Source organism: Tamandua tetradactyla, chromosome 3, assembly GCF_023851605.1.
Source record: "Tamandua tetradactyla isolate mTamTet1 chromosome 3, mTamTet1.pri, whole genome shotgun sequence".
Classification (NCBI taxonomy): Eukaryota; Metazoa; Chordata; class Mammalia; order Pilosa; family Myrmecophagidae; genus Tamandua; species Tamandua tetradactyla.
In genome coordinates, this window is record NC_135329.1 from 22,591,548 (window position 1) to 22,607,280 (window position 15,733).

The 15,733-nt window shown below is 34.3% G+C and overlaps 1 protein-coding gene across 2 annotated transcripts in view; it reads left to right on the top strand.

The window, feature by feature from the left end:
* Positions 1-10,465: 10,465 nt before the first annotated feature.
* Positions 10,466-15,733, top strand: part of XPO7 (exportin 7) — a 44,678-nt gene continuing 39,410 nt past the window's right edge. Inside the window, exons 1-5 of one of the 2 annotated variants that reach the window (XM_077152695.1) lie at positions 10,466-10,554; positions 11,071-11,217; positions 13,428-13,521; positions 14,043-14,209; positions 15,304-15,396. In XM_077152695.1, the coding sequence (XP_077008810.1) occupies positions 10,534-10,554; positions 11,071-11,217; positions 13,428-13,521; positions 14,043-14,209; positions 15,304-15,396 (522 nt within the window). In that variant the 5' untranslated portion in view covers positions 10,466-10,533. The remainder of the gene's footprint in view (positions 10,555-11,070; positions 11,218-13,427; positions 13,522-14,042; positions 14,210-15,303; positions 15,397-15,733) is intronic. The other variant, XM_077152696.1, reaches the window with a different exon arrangement.

The following is a 15,733-nucleotide window of genomic DNA, read 5'->3' on the forward strand; positions in this document are numbered from 1 at the left end:
CCTACATCCTATGCTTTTTATGTGATTACTCTTATTTGGGCATAAATCACATTCTGTAGTAGCTTCTTGAACCAAGGGTATGTGGGAGATAAATTTTTGTGGCTTCACATGCCTGAAAATATCTTCACTATCACCCTTGATTACTTGTTTGGCTGGTGTGGTAGTTTGGAGCTGTGTACCCCGAAAAACATCTTCTTAGGCATGGTCTATTCCTGTGGGTGTGAACCCATTATAAATAGGACCCTTTGATGAAATCACTTCATTTAGGATGTGGCCCAACGCAATCTTGTTGAGTCTTAATCCTACTACTGGAGTTCTTTATAAGCAGAATGAAATCCAGACAGCGTGAAAGCCATGATAAGCAAGAAGCTGAAGGTCAGTGGAAGCTGAAAGAGAAGGAAGAGGCTAGAAGAGTCCACCATGTGCATTGCTGTGTGACGGAGGAGCTGGGGACCAAAGATCAGCAGCAGCCAGCACCAGACTGCCAGTTTTGGGGAAGAAAGCATCACTTTGATGGTACCTTTTGGTTTGGACTTTCCTAGCCTCAAAAGCATGAGCCAATGAATTCCCATTGTTTGAGGCAACCCATTGCATGGTATTTGCTTTATCAACTGGAAACTAAAACAGCCAGGTATAATGTTCTATGATGAAGATAATTTCCCATTAGAATTTTGAAAACATTGTTCTGTTGGTTTCTTATTTCTAGTGTTGCTTTTGTGATGTCCAAAGCCATTCTTATTCCTGATCCTTTATATGTTACCTATTGTTTTTTTCTCTCTGGCAGCTTATAGAATCTTTTTGTCCTCAGGGCTCTGCAGTTTCACTGTAATGTGCCTTAACTGTAGGTTGGTTTTCATCTATTATGCTGGACATTCAATGGGCCTTTTCATTCTGGCAACTGATATTTTTCAGTTCCAGGAAATATTCTCAAAATTTTTTGTTGATAATTTTCTCTCCACTATTCTCTATTCTCTCTTTCTGGAATTCCTATTAATTGGATGTTGGGCTTCTAGAACTAAGCCTCTGGTTTTCTTTATTTGCCCTCTTATTTTCAATCTTGATCCCTTTGAGCTACTTTCTGTGAGGTTTTAACTTCATTTTCTAACCCTCCTGTAGACTAGATCGTCTCTACTATCATTTTTTTTTTCATTTCTAAGATCTTTTTTATGTACTTTGGATGTTTCTTTTGTTTTTTTTTAGAAGATCCTGTTCTTGTTCCACAGTGTAATATATTTTTATCTCTTTGAGCTTAATGATTGTTTTTTTCCTTTTTTCAAGTTTCCCCTCCCTACATGATTTCTGTTCCAGGTTGTGTTTTTTTGTTTGTTTTGGTTTTTTTTATGTGTTTCCTTAGATGTCTGTCTTCCATGTCAGAGGCTTCCTTTAGATCTCTGGTAATCCTTTACTATTTGCTTAGAGGTTAAGAGACTACAAAGATGATTGGAAACTCAAAGAATAGGGAATCAGTCTTGTCTGATAGCAGTAGGGTAATTTGTTGGCTCACCCCCATAGCAGTTTATCTTGAAGTATTTCCTATATAACTAATGAGATTCTCAGAGGGAAAATCTTCCAAACTCCCGCCTAATAAGTATGATTTGGATGCCAGCATTTCTAAAGTAGAATCCAGGGAGGAAGACTCAGCATTCAGTATGTATGTGGTCACATAATGAGCCTGATTGCTATATTGTGCCACATCTTCAAATGTGCTTTTGATTGACTTGGTATCTCCCAGTCCAGAGACTTTATGTTGCACCTTCTCCAGAGTATAAGTCCACGTACTTTTACAGAGGGGACAGTCATTCAGAGGCATAGAGTACGCAGATATCTTGGAATCTAACTTCTTCTCAAAAATACTTTCACCCTGCTCTTCCCCATTTTAGCCTCCCCACTTCACCTTAGTATCCTCACAGTGTGGGATGTAAATCATCTTGATTTTCAGATTTTCTCACTGCTGACAGGGGATTTGGATTTGGTGGGTCAGTTTAGTCAGTTACCACTGATTTTTCTGGCTTTTAGAATTTTGCCGTTTTCCCCGCTTTTGTCTTCCCTATTCTTATGGTATTACAACTTAAAAAAAATTTTAGTATAGTTTAAGTTAGGTTTGGGAGGGAACAAAAATTAGATGTGTGGTGGAAGTGTTAACGGTTGGAGGAGCATGATATACGCAATTTACTCTTAAATGTTTAAAAAATAGAAAGACCAACAGACAAGGAGGTAAATAAGCAGACAGGTATGTAGGAAGAAAGAATTGTATAACAAATGTGGCAAAATGGTAATAGTTGATAAATCTCGGACTCTGGTGGGAAGTATGTTGGAGTTGTATATATTGTTTCTGTTATTTCATAATTTAAAAGTTTTTTTAAAATTACTTGTGTTATCTGCCATTTTAGCCCAAAGTCCCTTTTTCAGAGTTATGCTCATCCATTTATCGTGAAGCATTTTTATGATGTCCCTATTGTGTGTATTCCTTTTTCCTTTCCATCCAGTATATGCATTAGTATTCATTAACTAAAATCACAATAAATAAATAATATAAATAGTGATTTAAGCAAATATTTGAGACAAATGTGTAAAAATTTGAGTATTGCACACATTAATGTGGAAATTATATAGGTTAATCTTTGAACAAATGCCTTTTAAACAGTGGCTAATATAGCAAGCTTTTGTTTTAGGTAGTGTGAAGTGTGAAAAGAAATTTTTATTTAATCTCTTGTATTTATTAAACCTTGTATTTAGATAATGAAAGGCTTTGTAGGATTAGTGCCTCTGCCTCCTTTTTTTTTTCTTTTTAATATTTTTATTGAGATATCTTCATGTACCATACAGTCTGTCTGAAGTATACCATCAGTGGCCCACAATATCATCACATAGTTGCATATTCATCACCATGATCATTTTTAGAACATTTGTATCATCCAGAGAAAGAACTACAGAGAAAAAAGAAAAAAATCCATGCATCTCATACCCCTTACCCCTCCCACATTATTTATTTATTTATTTGTCCTTATTTTTTACTCATCAATCCACAGCTTGGATAAAAAGGAGGGTCAGCCACAAGGTTTTCACAATCACACAGTTACATTATAAAAGCTAGATAGTTAAGTAATCATCTTCAAAAATCAAGGATACTGAAATACAGTTCAGCCATTTCAGGTAATTCCCTCTAGCCACTCTAATATATCATAAACTAAAAGGGCATATTGATACAATGCCTAAGAATAACCTCCAGGATAACCTCTCAACTCTGAAATCTCTCAGCCACTGAAACTTTTATTTTGTCTCATTTCTTTCTTCCCCTTTTTGGTCAAGAAGGCTTTCCTCAATCCCATGATGCCAGGTCCAAGCTCATCCCCGGAGTCGTGTCCCATGCTGCCAGGGAGATTTACACTCGTGGGAATCATATCTCACATAGAGGGCAGGGCAGTGAGTTCACCTGCCAAGTTGGCATAGAGTGAGAGCCTACATCTGAGCAAAAAAAGAGGTTCTCTTTGAGTGACTCTTGGGCTTGGTTATAAGTAGGCTTAGCTTCTCCTTTGTAGGAATACATTTCATAAGGGCAAGCCCAAGATCAAGGGCTCAGCCTATTAAATTGGTTGTCCCCAGTGCTTGCTAGAATATTAGGAATTTTCCAGGTGGGGAAGTTTAATATTTCCTCCTTTGTCAAACCCAGTCCTTCCAGGGGGCTTTACAAATACTTTTTTATTCTCTGCCCAAATTACTCTGGAATGTAACAGGATATCACACTGACCTGTACAAAACAAGATCTCATTCCCTATTCAAGATTCCATGTGATTATGGTGTTCAAATAAACTGACCAGACAAGTTAAATTAGATATCGTGCTACCAAAAATATAAATTTTATACCAAATAAACATTTCTTCTTTTTGGTGTCTCAAGAAGTTGAAGTTTTAAAATATAGACCATATCATCCTTTACCCTGTATTCGGATTTACCTTACTCCTATCCAGATCAGTATCATTCATATCTCTAGTTGAGGTCTGATTACTTTTCAGCTTTTTTAACAGTTGCTGTATGGAATAATGCTGACTTTCGTAACTTCAGAACTCTAACCCTGAGTTTCAGGTATCACATAAATACCTCACGTTCCAGGAAACAACCAAGTTATACACAAGTAGATCAGCATCTCAGAACTTAGAAATGATAGTTACCACTCTGGAACAGATATGACTGCTGTAAGAGCTTATAATGTAGGAACCTTAACAATAGTCTGCTTCATTCTTGGTAAAAAAAAAAAATAGATTTGGAGTACAGGAAGCTATAACTTTATGAACTGAGTTGTTTATTCCTAAATTATGTCTTTAAAACTTGGAATGCATTTTTCCATAGAAATACCATTATAAAAGGGATGATTGGGTTGCCAGAGAAAGTATAGTATTATCCACTTGTAGCTAAACTGTGTATCTTTTCATAGTTCTGTTTTTATGGGGAAATACGTACTGAATGCCATCCAGTGATACAGGGAACGTATTCCATCCCCAACTCCCCTAGCCCTCTGAGGAAAGACTATCTATAGCCCCTCTAGAGAAAAACAGTTGAGATTCTATATGCGTTTATGTGTACATGTATAGAAGCAGCTGTTTTCCAGATTTTTTTAGTGGTCAATTGTAATAGACAGCTTACATACTCTACTTCTTTGACCCTTACAACTTTATGAAGTAGTTGTCGTTTCTATTTAAAAGAAGAAAAAGTAATTCAAAAGATTTTTGTAACTTATTCATCCTTCCGCAACTAGTAAATAGAGGAGCAGGGCTTTGTCTGATACTAAGGGCTTACCCGTTATGCAGTGTGAACCCTCTCTTCAAAGAAATCACTGTTCCTGCTGCTGGGACTGAAGCTGTTTCTGGGTAAAGGTGAGAAGAATTGTATGTATTACTGATTTAATTTTTTAAGTGTTATTCTCTCTGTAAAAAAAAAAAATGCCTGACTATTCTTTCATGATCATTTTAACTTTAGTACCTGCTTACTTTTAAATCTTATTTACTTATATAATTAAAATAGGAAGGATAGTATGTTGCAATCAGAATTTTAGAGCTGAAAATTTTTTTTAATCATATAATGAAATCCTCTTATATTATACATGAGAAAACCGAAGCTCTTAGAAATTAATTTACCAGAAGTCACACAATTAGTTACTAAGACCAGTATCCAAATTGGTTAACTCTCAATTTAATTCCCTTTTTTCTACCTAAGTTTTATGTAGCACTTTGTACTTGAAAGATTGTTTTAACCAAATTTGCCAAAGAATTAGGCAGAGTACCTAAAGTTAAACTAAAATCTGTTGTATAGTCATATATTCACTACTTTTTAACTGTCATCTTGGAGCAAACCACTGATATGAGACAATATTGCATTAGAACAGGGGGAGACAACTCAGATGTCTACAGGGGCCAGATACATAAACAGGCCGAGTTGGGACTGTAGTGAACTAGAGAGAGCATGTCCCAGGAAAGCACGTGCCTTTTAATTTCATCTAATTGTTAACATGTGACAGTGCAGGTCCTGTGATATCAGATCTTCCAATTTCTCATGAGAAGCTGGAAAACGAGATAGTATTGTGAAATATTGACAACTATGTCAAACTTTAAAGCCACACTGAGGCAAAAAAAAAAGTCTCTGAGCCAGTTTCAGGCTACCAATTTGTAACTTCTGCTTTAAAAAATTCATCTTACACTTTAGCTTTCATCCATCTGTGTTGTTAGTGACTATGACAAGGAACCAAAACCAATTTCTGGTAACATGATAAAACTTTGAAGTTAAATTTACAAGTCAATAAACCAGTAAGTGATACAGGCACAGTCTGTGTTTATTCCATGAAATAACTTGTTTACGTTTTGAATGTGCGTTACGCACAATGTAAAGGTCATACATGTTTATTACAAGTTAGAATCTATTAGTATTTTGAGGTTAAATGTAGAATTTTGCAGTCTCATATGGTAGCAAACTTGCCATCCTTATCTAATGCATGCAAGACTCTGGCATAGCATTATCACTTGCTGAAAATATGTATTTTATCTAGTTTTACAGCAGTAGACATTACAGAGCATCTGTAACCAAAAATTTTTACTCACCGTCTTAGAACTCTCAGCAATAGAAAAGTCCCTGAACACATCCAGGAGTCTTACCTTATTTATTTCCTGAGAAAATAATGGGAGTTGTGATTCCACAAGTGGGAATTGGTATAAATCTAAAGCATTCTAAATCTCAAGTGCTGTTGAAGGTTATTGATGAACTTATCCATCAGCATCAAAAATAATTACCTGGAGAATTCTGGAGAACTGTGGCATTGCATTCCTCTATCTTCTTTTTTAGAAACTTCTTATTAACATATACATATAGAAAAATACACAGATTATAAATGTACAATTCAGTGAATTTTCACAAAGTGAACAGTGCTGTGTAACCAGCACCCAGATTAAGAAATAAAACACTTGTCCTTTACTACTGTTGATGGACATTGAGGTTATTTCATTTTACAACCAGTACTGCCATGAACATTCTTGTACTTTTTTTTTTGGTGGACTTAGCACACATCTCTGTTAGGCATATACCTGGAAGGAAATAGCTGGTGCATAGAATATGTTTAACTTTAAAAGATACTGCCAAACAGATTTCTGATGCTCTTCAACTAAATTAAATTCCACTAGCAGTTTACCCCTGTTTAAGTCTACGTCCTAAACAGCACTTGATCTTGACTGTTTCATTGTAGCCGTTCTAAGAGGTATTTCATTGTGGTTTAAACTTACATGCTTCTTGCTGATTATTGAAAATGAGCACCTTTCCATTTGCTTACTAGCCATTTGGATATCATTTTGTGAAGTACTTATTCAAGTCTTTTGCACTGACTTTGTAAACTTACATTTTTTCTTAAACTGACTTTTAAAAATAAATAGTAAATTTGCATATGTAAATACTCTCATTCAGAGAACTAGCTAATTTTCCCCAATTGACTCCATTGCAGCAAATAATTTCAAGATATCTGCTGATATATAGATATATAAAACCAAGATTGCTTTTGCCCACTAGATTGCCTTCTAAGTAACTTTATAAACCAGAAGGGAAATCTTGAGTGGAGTGTTCATTTCAGGTCGTTTTTAAAAGTGTTAAATGAAACTACCAATATTTATTATTGGTAAGAAAGAACAAAATAAAAGTAATAATAAGCACAAGCATCCTTTTTTAAAAATAAGCCTTTGGAATTTTTTTTATGTTTTTATGAATTTGTTTTATGAATTCTGATTGTAACACAATGAGCTGTTAAGTAGTAAAACCTTACTAATTAGAAGAGTTCACTTAAAAAATTAATGTAGCTTAAATTCCTCTTTTAGGAAATATTACCTATTGTTGAGTATTTTGGTTTTTTTCCTGCTTATAAATAGTATTTGGTTGTGATCAAAATCCAAAGTTACAGGAATATATAACATAGAAATTGGAAGTCTCCCATAATCTCACCTCCTGTAGATAACCACATTAAGCTTAGTGGGTATTCATCCAGATTTTCTTCTATATATTTATTAACATTTATCACTAAATGGTAACATACTCTACATAACTGTTTTGCTGCTTGTATTTTTTTAACCTAACAAAGATCATCATCACTGAATTTTTAGGAATTTTGTTTATTTTTCTGCAACTCCTTTTGTATTTCAGGTATTCTAGTTATGAAAATTGAGATGCTAAATTGACGAATCTAATCTTCATTAGAACTTCTCTGGATTAAGCCTATACCTTGTAATAAAATATTGTCTTCTGAAATCTAGATGGTGGCAATCAAATTAAGGATGGCTCTGCAAAGGACCTTCAGATCTGACTGAGCATATAATTTTATGCTTGTTTTCTAGTTCAGTATTCAGCATTATTGAGAATGTCATCTAGTCCTTCCCAAAAGCATGTTAGCTGCACTCTGACTGGAAATCTCCCAATGGATTTTTTAAGCAGTGAGGCTAATTTAAAAGTATATATTCTTAGACTATTTAAAAAGCAATGTTTTACAAGCTAAATAAAATAAATTCCAATGCATTCTACTATAATATCTAATGAACAAACAAAATCTTCACTTTCCTCTAATCCAAGGGCAGCTCTTCAGACAGTCATCATATTCTGAGGTCTGTAGTCTCAACAAGTTGCACCTTTTATTAAAATGAGACTAAATAAGGTGCATTTTCTCTATGCATATTTAAAAGAGTGTACAAATAGCACTGCTATGTATTAAAGAAGATACATTCTCTTAATATCTTCATTGAGACCGATGTTGGTGAAATCGATATGGTTCTGTGTCTTGAGTTACCTATACTAAATTGGTACTTTACTAGTTGAAGATTGCCTTCCACTTTTTAAAGTATTTAACCAGATGTACTTTTCTGTTCCATTTGGATCAAATGGAAGTTACTCTGTGGCTTATAGGTTTGGCAGTCTCAGGAATATAAAATATACATTATTCTCTGGAGGCTTTTCTGTGACCCAACTGGCATCACATAATGTCCTTAATAAGCATTGAGGAATAGGAAAAGGTTTAACACAGGTGTTACCATACAAAGAGGGAAAATGTTGTGGCATGCTGTTGATTCCCTATAAACTTGAAGTACTAGTTTTAATAACTAATCAAATAATTGATAGGATAAATTAGTTTTTCTGGGTCTGGAAAAAAAGTGGAGTAAAATAATTTAACTGTTAGATTATAAATACTATGATCCAAAAGAATGTATTTAAATGTAGACCTTTTGTTCCTCTTCTCTTCCGTGGGTAGTATTGGAAAACCCAAATAAAATAACTACTGGTTCTTGGGTTTAGATGTTTCCACTAAATGTTTGGGAAAACAAAATTGCTTCCCATTTGTTCTTCTGAAAACACAGAAATAGAGCTATAGTTCTTCAAACTGTTTGTGTAAATGAGAAAATCACTTTTTTGTTTTTTTTCAAACAGTATTGTTTCCTGAGATGAGACTCATTACCAGACTTACCCTGCAATATGTTTTGCAACTAAATTGAAGCAAATCAAATCAAAACAAAACAACAGCAGCCCACCTTTACCTGCATGTAGGTTTTTGGCAGTAAAAAACTACTGGTGACAGATGCTTAGCCACTATCGTATAAACAACTTTGCTATAATAAGCATAAGCAAGAGTTGCACTGGGGAAGCTATCAGAACTGATGGATCGGACTTTAAGGAGAGACCTTAAGTGGAATGACTATTTAGAAAATGTCTATTCAGGATGTTGGAAAGCTCAAACATATGGTAGCTTGGAGGTTAAGAGGCTGCCACTAATTCCTGATACTTAATAATATTTTATAACTATCCTTCATTTTTAGTTAGGGTGTCCTTTTGCTGATATCTTGTTACGTATTTTAAAAATGATCTCTTCCTTTTCTTTTACGTGAATCGTAATATAAGAGAAAAGCAAAACTGAAACAAAACTTTGTTAAGAAAATTTGTTCCCCCTTTCTTGGGAATATGGGCACTAATAAAGTGGTTCATGAATAGTATTGACAAGCACAGAAATGCCTGTCATGTGTATTTTCTAGAATATATATAATTAGCTTTATCTTCTATTCCTTGTGTTTATAAACTGGGTAAAAAAAAAAGTCAGGTATTGCTTGTGGAATTCATTGCTTGAAATATAACTTTGCAATTAGTTTTCCTCTGTGCTTTTGAATGGAAGGAGCTATTAAGTGGGACCTCCTGGAAGTCAGAGGAGAACAAATTAAACCTAAGTGATATCAAGGTCCAAGAGGTTTAGAGAAATGGTTTGTTGTGTTTTATTTCAGATTGTTTCTGTCTTTTAGAGTAAGGGGCAGTCTCTGAAGTGAGGCTGATGATCTTCTCTTAATGTCAGCATTTGTCTTTGTTTCCTTTAAGGTAATGTTTGAAATTCGTTGAACAGGTTGAGTTAAATAGGAATCCTGCCCTAAGGCTTTCCTGTTCAGTGGAAATGCTGTGATTTATAAAGTCACATCATAATAAAGTAAAGTGATAATGAAAAGCCTTGGGCTGACTAGCTGTGTTATATATTTTAGGCAATTTACACAGGTTGGTTTGTTTAATTATTATTATTAGTAGTAGTAGTCTTGGCAAAAATTGTCATTTTAAATAGTAGGATATCTCAAACCATTTAAACCAAATCTTGCTTATTACTATTGAAAATAGGCTCAGATTTCTTCTTAAAGTCCAAACCATTCCTTTAAAGGCAAACGGATGTTTACCTTTCTCTTCAGTCACTTGAAAGGTGATTGTTACGTGTAGTCTTAACCAGTTTCTTTCCTCTGCTTTTAAAACAGTACATCAAGTGGAAGTAGATTTGGATCGCTTTGGGTTTTGAACCAAAACAAATGCCCATGCCCTCCCTACTCCCTGGAACTAGTTCAAGATTTAGAGAGAAGGGTTTGTTTGGGGGCGTTTCCCTTTTCTTATCTCAGTGTGAGCATATGCTAGGGTTGAATTTATTTTGAACCTTCCATTTAAATTCGGGATCGAAATAAGAGTTTAAAGTACAAGAAGAGAGTCTCCTGAACTTTAGACATGCGGGACCCAGGGAGGAAGGTGCGTACACACATTCTAAAGCTTTCTCATAGAGATGAGCGTCCTTATGCAGATACGTATTTGTAAGCTAATAATCACTACTCAGAGGGAAAATATTTAAAACTATGTGAAGTTCCATGTGGCACTTACTATGTGTTTATGTGTTTAATTTTAGCAACAATTCATACTTCTTAAAATGTTGGTGGAAGTAAATTCTGCATTTTTATTTAAAAACCTTATGAAAAAGCTTAGGAAGATGGCTATTTGTAAGGAAAAAAATATATCATTTGTGATTGATCTTCAGGGGAGTGCGTGAAAAGTATATAGATATCTTAAGCATTCTATCATTTTCTCTTTTAAAGCATCAAATAGAGTGACAAATGATTGTTGTTAAATGAAAGTCACCCAGATTCTCCTCAAAGTTGAGAAGCAACGTTCTTCATTTGTTATTGTTTTTCTTTGTCCAGTAATTTTAAGCACAGAACTTTGCATATATAGTAGACTCGATTGATTTCTTTCTTGACTGATTTCTTCCAGAGCCTGGCCCAGCTAGAGAATCTGTGCAAACAGCTGTATGAAACAACAGATACAACCACTCGACTCCAGGCAGAGAAAGCCTTGGTTGAATTCACCAACAGCCCTGATTGCCTGAGCAAGTGCCAGCTACTCCTCGAAAGAGGGAGTGTACGTAAGATTTGAAAAATCCCAAAGGATAATGAAGGCTTAGGAAAACATATTCTAGTACTACTTTTAAGAGATGAATTGGGATTGTTTCTTTTCCTTGATTCCCCTGCCTTCTTAATTTCACTTTTGAAAAACACCATACCTTCCATATAGGCAAGAAGAAAGCCATACAGCCTCATCCATAAAATCTCTTAGAACTTTACTTTTGTTCTTTCATTTTTCTGGGACTTTTTTTCTGTTTTTGTACTCAAGTGCCACCTCATATCCTTTACAGAAGAAGACAGAGTTGTGTATAAATGACCTTCTTTTTATCTGCAAAGTCCATATTACCTTACAATATCCCTGAGGCTTCTCTCTGTTTTTCCTTCTCTGCACCACACACCTACTTCTTACTGCCCTAGAAGCCTAGAAAAAAATTATCTTGATAATAAAAAATATAAGAAGTTGTAGGTTTGAAAGTGCATTAAAACCTCTTCCAGCTTAAAAATGACACTCAGTGACCAAAATAGTGCCTCTGATGAGCCAATTTGATTAAACTAATGTTTTTGGAGGAGTAGAGGTCTTGGGGAGGGTAATCTCCCACTAGGGGACCCTGAAAAGGGTATTACAGGAGTCAGAATAACAACTAGCACTTTATAGAGTGTAGCACTATATTTCTTTAGATAAAATGGAAATATAATCAAGTCCAGTCCTCCTCTTATTTTTCCTGATACTCTATATTATCCTATTTCACAGATGAAAGGGAAAAAAAGAGCAAGTATGAATATTAGCCATAATTACTATCAGTATGGTAGAAGTGAAAATAGAAATGATAATACAAATTGTATCTTGAACAACAGTGGATCCCTAAAGAATTGGTTACTAAAAATTTACTTTCCAAAAAGTATCCTTAAGATTGGAAGGAAATGTTGGGGGAAAAAAACAAAATCACTTCGTTTGTTGAGAGGGCAAAATTCTAGATGACTTGCTTTTTACATTTTCATTAGTGTTGTTATAGTATGTTTATGCAATAAATATAACTAATTTTAAAATATCCTTTAGCAACTGAGGGGGTTCATCTCTTTATTTGAAGATCACAACGTCATGGTCAGAGATTGTGTTGTATTCTCTTCTAAGCTTTGCTCATAATATTTTGTGTATTTCTTTAAATCACTCATTCTCAGGATTAATCCAGTTACATTTGTACTGTGGGAGGAATGCAACTCGCTCTTCCAGTTTACTCTTACTGGAGCCCCACAGTTCTTTATTATAGGCAGTAAATTGGAATAAAATAGTATGGATACAAGGCTATAACTCTTAATTTTAGTGGATTGTGTTTTGTTTTGATTTTTGCATGGGCAGGCACCGGGACTCAAACCCGGGTCTCTGTCGTGGCAGGCGAGAGCTCTACCTGTTGAGCCACCGTGACCCGACTGATTGCATTTTTTTCTTAATCTCTCTGTTGACTTATTATTGACATAGCAAATTCACTGGAATTATATGTAGAAATCATGATCTATAAGGTATAGGAGCCTCTCCTCCACTATTAGTGGTTTGACACTGCTCTAACTAATCAATTCTAACTTCCAAAGTCACTTTTACAGACTTTTTTCCTTAATCATAGATGTTGTTTTTATATCTGGTGATGTTATGCAATGCTACCATAAATGGAAAAACCTGCTTTGAGGACTCTTAGTTTCATGGAAAATTATCCTTGACCCTTAATTAAATTATTTTAATGGTTCTGAGTCTGTTCCTATTACATGCCATTATATAATATAGCCCTGTAGAAGAATTCTTACATAGTTCCTTCTTTTATATTAAGATCAGATGGAATGCCTAATACTTCATAAGGTTAAAATTCATTAAAAGCCACGTTTGGGAATGTGATAATGCTATTCCGTTGCTCAAGGCATAATGTTTCTTTCTCACAAATAATGGTTATAAATTTTATTTTAAAGCTAACATACACATTCCATAGAGCTGTAGCTGATTGATAGTTGTAATGATGGAAAGATATAATTTAATACAATTTTTAAGTTTAGTACAGTATAATATGGTAGTTCTTTCTGATGTTTCTTTTTTCCTACTGCTACCATTCATTTAGGAATATTTTTAAGTGAAACTTTGAAGCATCGTTGTAACAGAGATATTGAGGGGAGAACGTTTCTTGGTGTAAATGAAAGAAGAAATTTTTCTTCTAAATTATTATTTTTTTCATCTTTTCACAGTCATCTTACTCCCAGTTACTGGCAGCTACATGCCTTACAAAGCTTGTATCACGTACAAACAACCCTTTACCGTTGGAGCAACGAGTAGATATTCGTAAGTTGAGAATTTTCTGTTCTATCTTAAAGAAATTGGTTTAGTGATGTGCTTGCAATGGTTAAATTTATGTGCCAGCTCGGTAATATTCTGAAATTGAAAGCATATAGAATGTTGAATCCAGATTTTTTTCCCAGAACTTTGGGGTTATGAAAGTGAATAATATGCAATATAATTACTCCTAGATAAAACCTAAATCATCCCATTTGTTGTCAGAAGATTTCTTTTCTTCAGTCTTTACTGAACCTAATAGCTAAAAAAAGCATTGTTAAGAATTTTGAATTCAATTCTATTCAGACCATGTCATTTAACCATCTAGGGGTAGGTTCATTGTGACAAGTTATAATTCTGAATTGGAAAGCCTACTAAAAATCTTAAGTTTGAAGTACCAGTTCTCAGCATAAAGAATTATGAAAGTTTAGAGTAAATAGTGTAAATTTACATTTCTTGGCTGTTGTTTAAAGATATATACCTTTTTCTGACAGAGCTTTCTATTTTATGAATTACTTTTTTATTTATAGGGAATTATGTACTCAACTACCTTGCCACTCGGCCAAAATTGGCTACTTTTGTGACACAAGCACTCATTCAGTTATATGCCAGAATCACAAAACTGGGCTGGTTTGACTGTCAGAAGGATGACTATGTCTTCAGAAATGCAATCACAGATGTCACAAGGTTTTTACAGGTATGTATGTTTATTTTATGTAAGAAAAAATGGGAGAAATAAAATGTATTTATTTATTTATATACTTATCCACTTTTTTAAAATTATACAGCAATGAAGTATTTGATATAGTCTCTTCATTTTATTTATTTACTCTTGTTATGTCTTGGAGGTGTTACATTTCAACACAGACAAACCTACCTCCTTCCTTCTAATGCCTACATACTATTCCAATCTAGAATACCATAATTTGATTAATTAATCACTTATAGAAGAACAGTTATTTTGTTCCCATGGTTTTGTTGTTGTTGTTGTTGTTGTTGTTGTTGTTGTTGTTGCATGGGCAGGCATCGGGAATCAAACTCAGGTCTCTGGCATGGCAGGCGAGAACTCCGCCTGCCCAGCCACAATGGCCCACCTCAAGTTTTTTTGTTTGTTTGTTCGCTGTTAAATAAATAGCTCAGTGAATATTCCAGTATATATCTCTCATCATACTTTGAATAAATGTGCTTGTAGGGTAAATCCCTATGAATCCCTAGCCTTGGAATTATTTAAAGATATATGTATTTTTGACTTGCAAAGATATTTCCAAATTCATCTGAAAAAGTTATACTATTTACAAACCTATCAACAGTTTATAAGAGTACCTCTTTATCCATACGTCAACCCTAGGAAATAAACTTTTTTATTTTTCCAATTGGATAGGTAAGAAAAAAAAGATATCTTATTTGGGATACAGGCAAAACTGAACTAGTTTTTATGTGTTAATTTACTACTTTTGTTGTTTTTCTGTGAATTGCTGTATGCAGTCACTTTTAATTGTAACTTATTCATTTGTTATTTATCTTACAAAGGTGTTTTACCAGTTTATTTTTTTATATGTTTATGGTATAATGCATGGGAATTTTTTTAATAGAAAGTTTTAAATGTTGATTAAGTCGTACTTATCAATGTCCTGGAAAGCAACAATTTTAAACTACAGTTCTTCGCTGTCTTGTCTAGGCTGTTTTATTGGTAACATGAGTATCTATTATTCAAAAGTAAGACTGTATCTCAAATGCAGAAATCAAGTTGCACATTTGAACTCTTTCTGCTTTATATATTGTTTTTACCAGGATAGCGTTGAATACTGCATCATTGGTGTCACAATTTTATCTCAGCTAACCAATGAAATTAATCAAGTAAGTGCTACAGCCTTCCTCATTGAAGTAAGTGCCATATTTTTTCTTAGTAGTGGTGTTTTCTGCTGTGTGTGGGATGATCTGTTTTTGGCAGTTGTGTGCTTTTGCGGTAAGTGATTAATGCCCTTTTAAAGCAAGATAGTTCCATTGGGTTTTCCTCTGCAAGTGCAAACTACCTCACTGTTACAGCCCTGGTCACCTTCTGTCTCCAGAATTTTTTTACCCTCCCAGCTCAGGTTTCCGTATTAGAATTAATAGTCATTGTTAGAGGTGAGAGCAATAGTCATAAGTCAAAACCATAATGAAAAATTGCCTTGCTAATAAAAGAGAATAAGTGCAAAAAAAAAGAAAGATCATAAAAGTG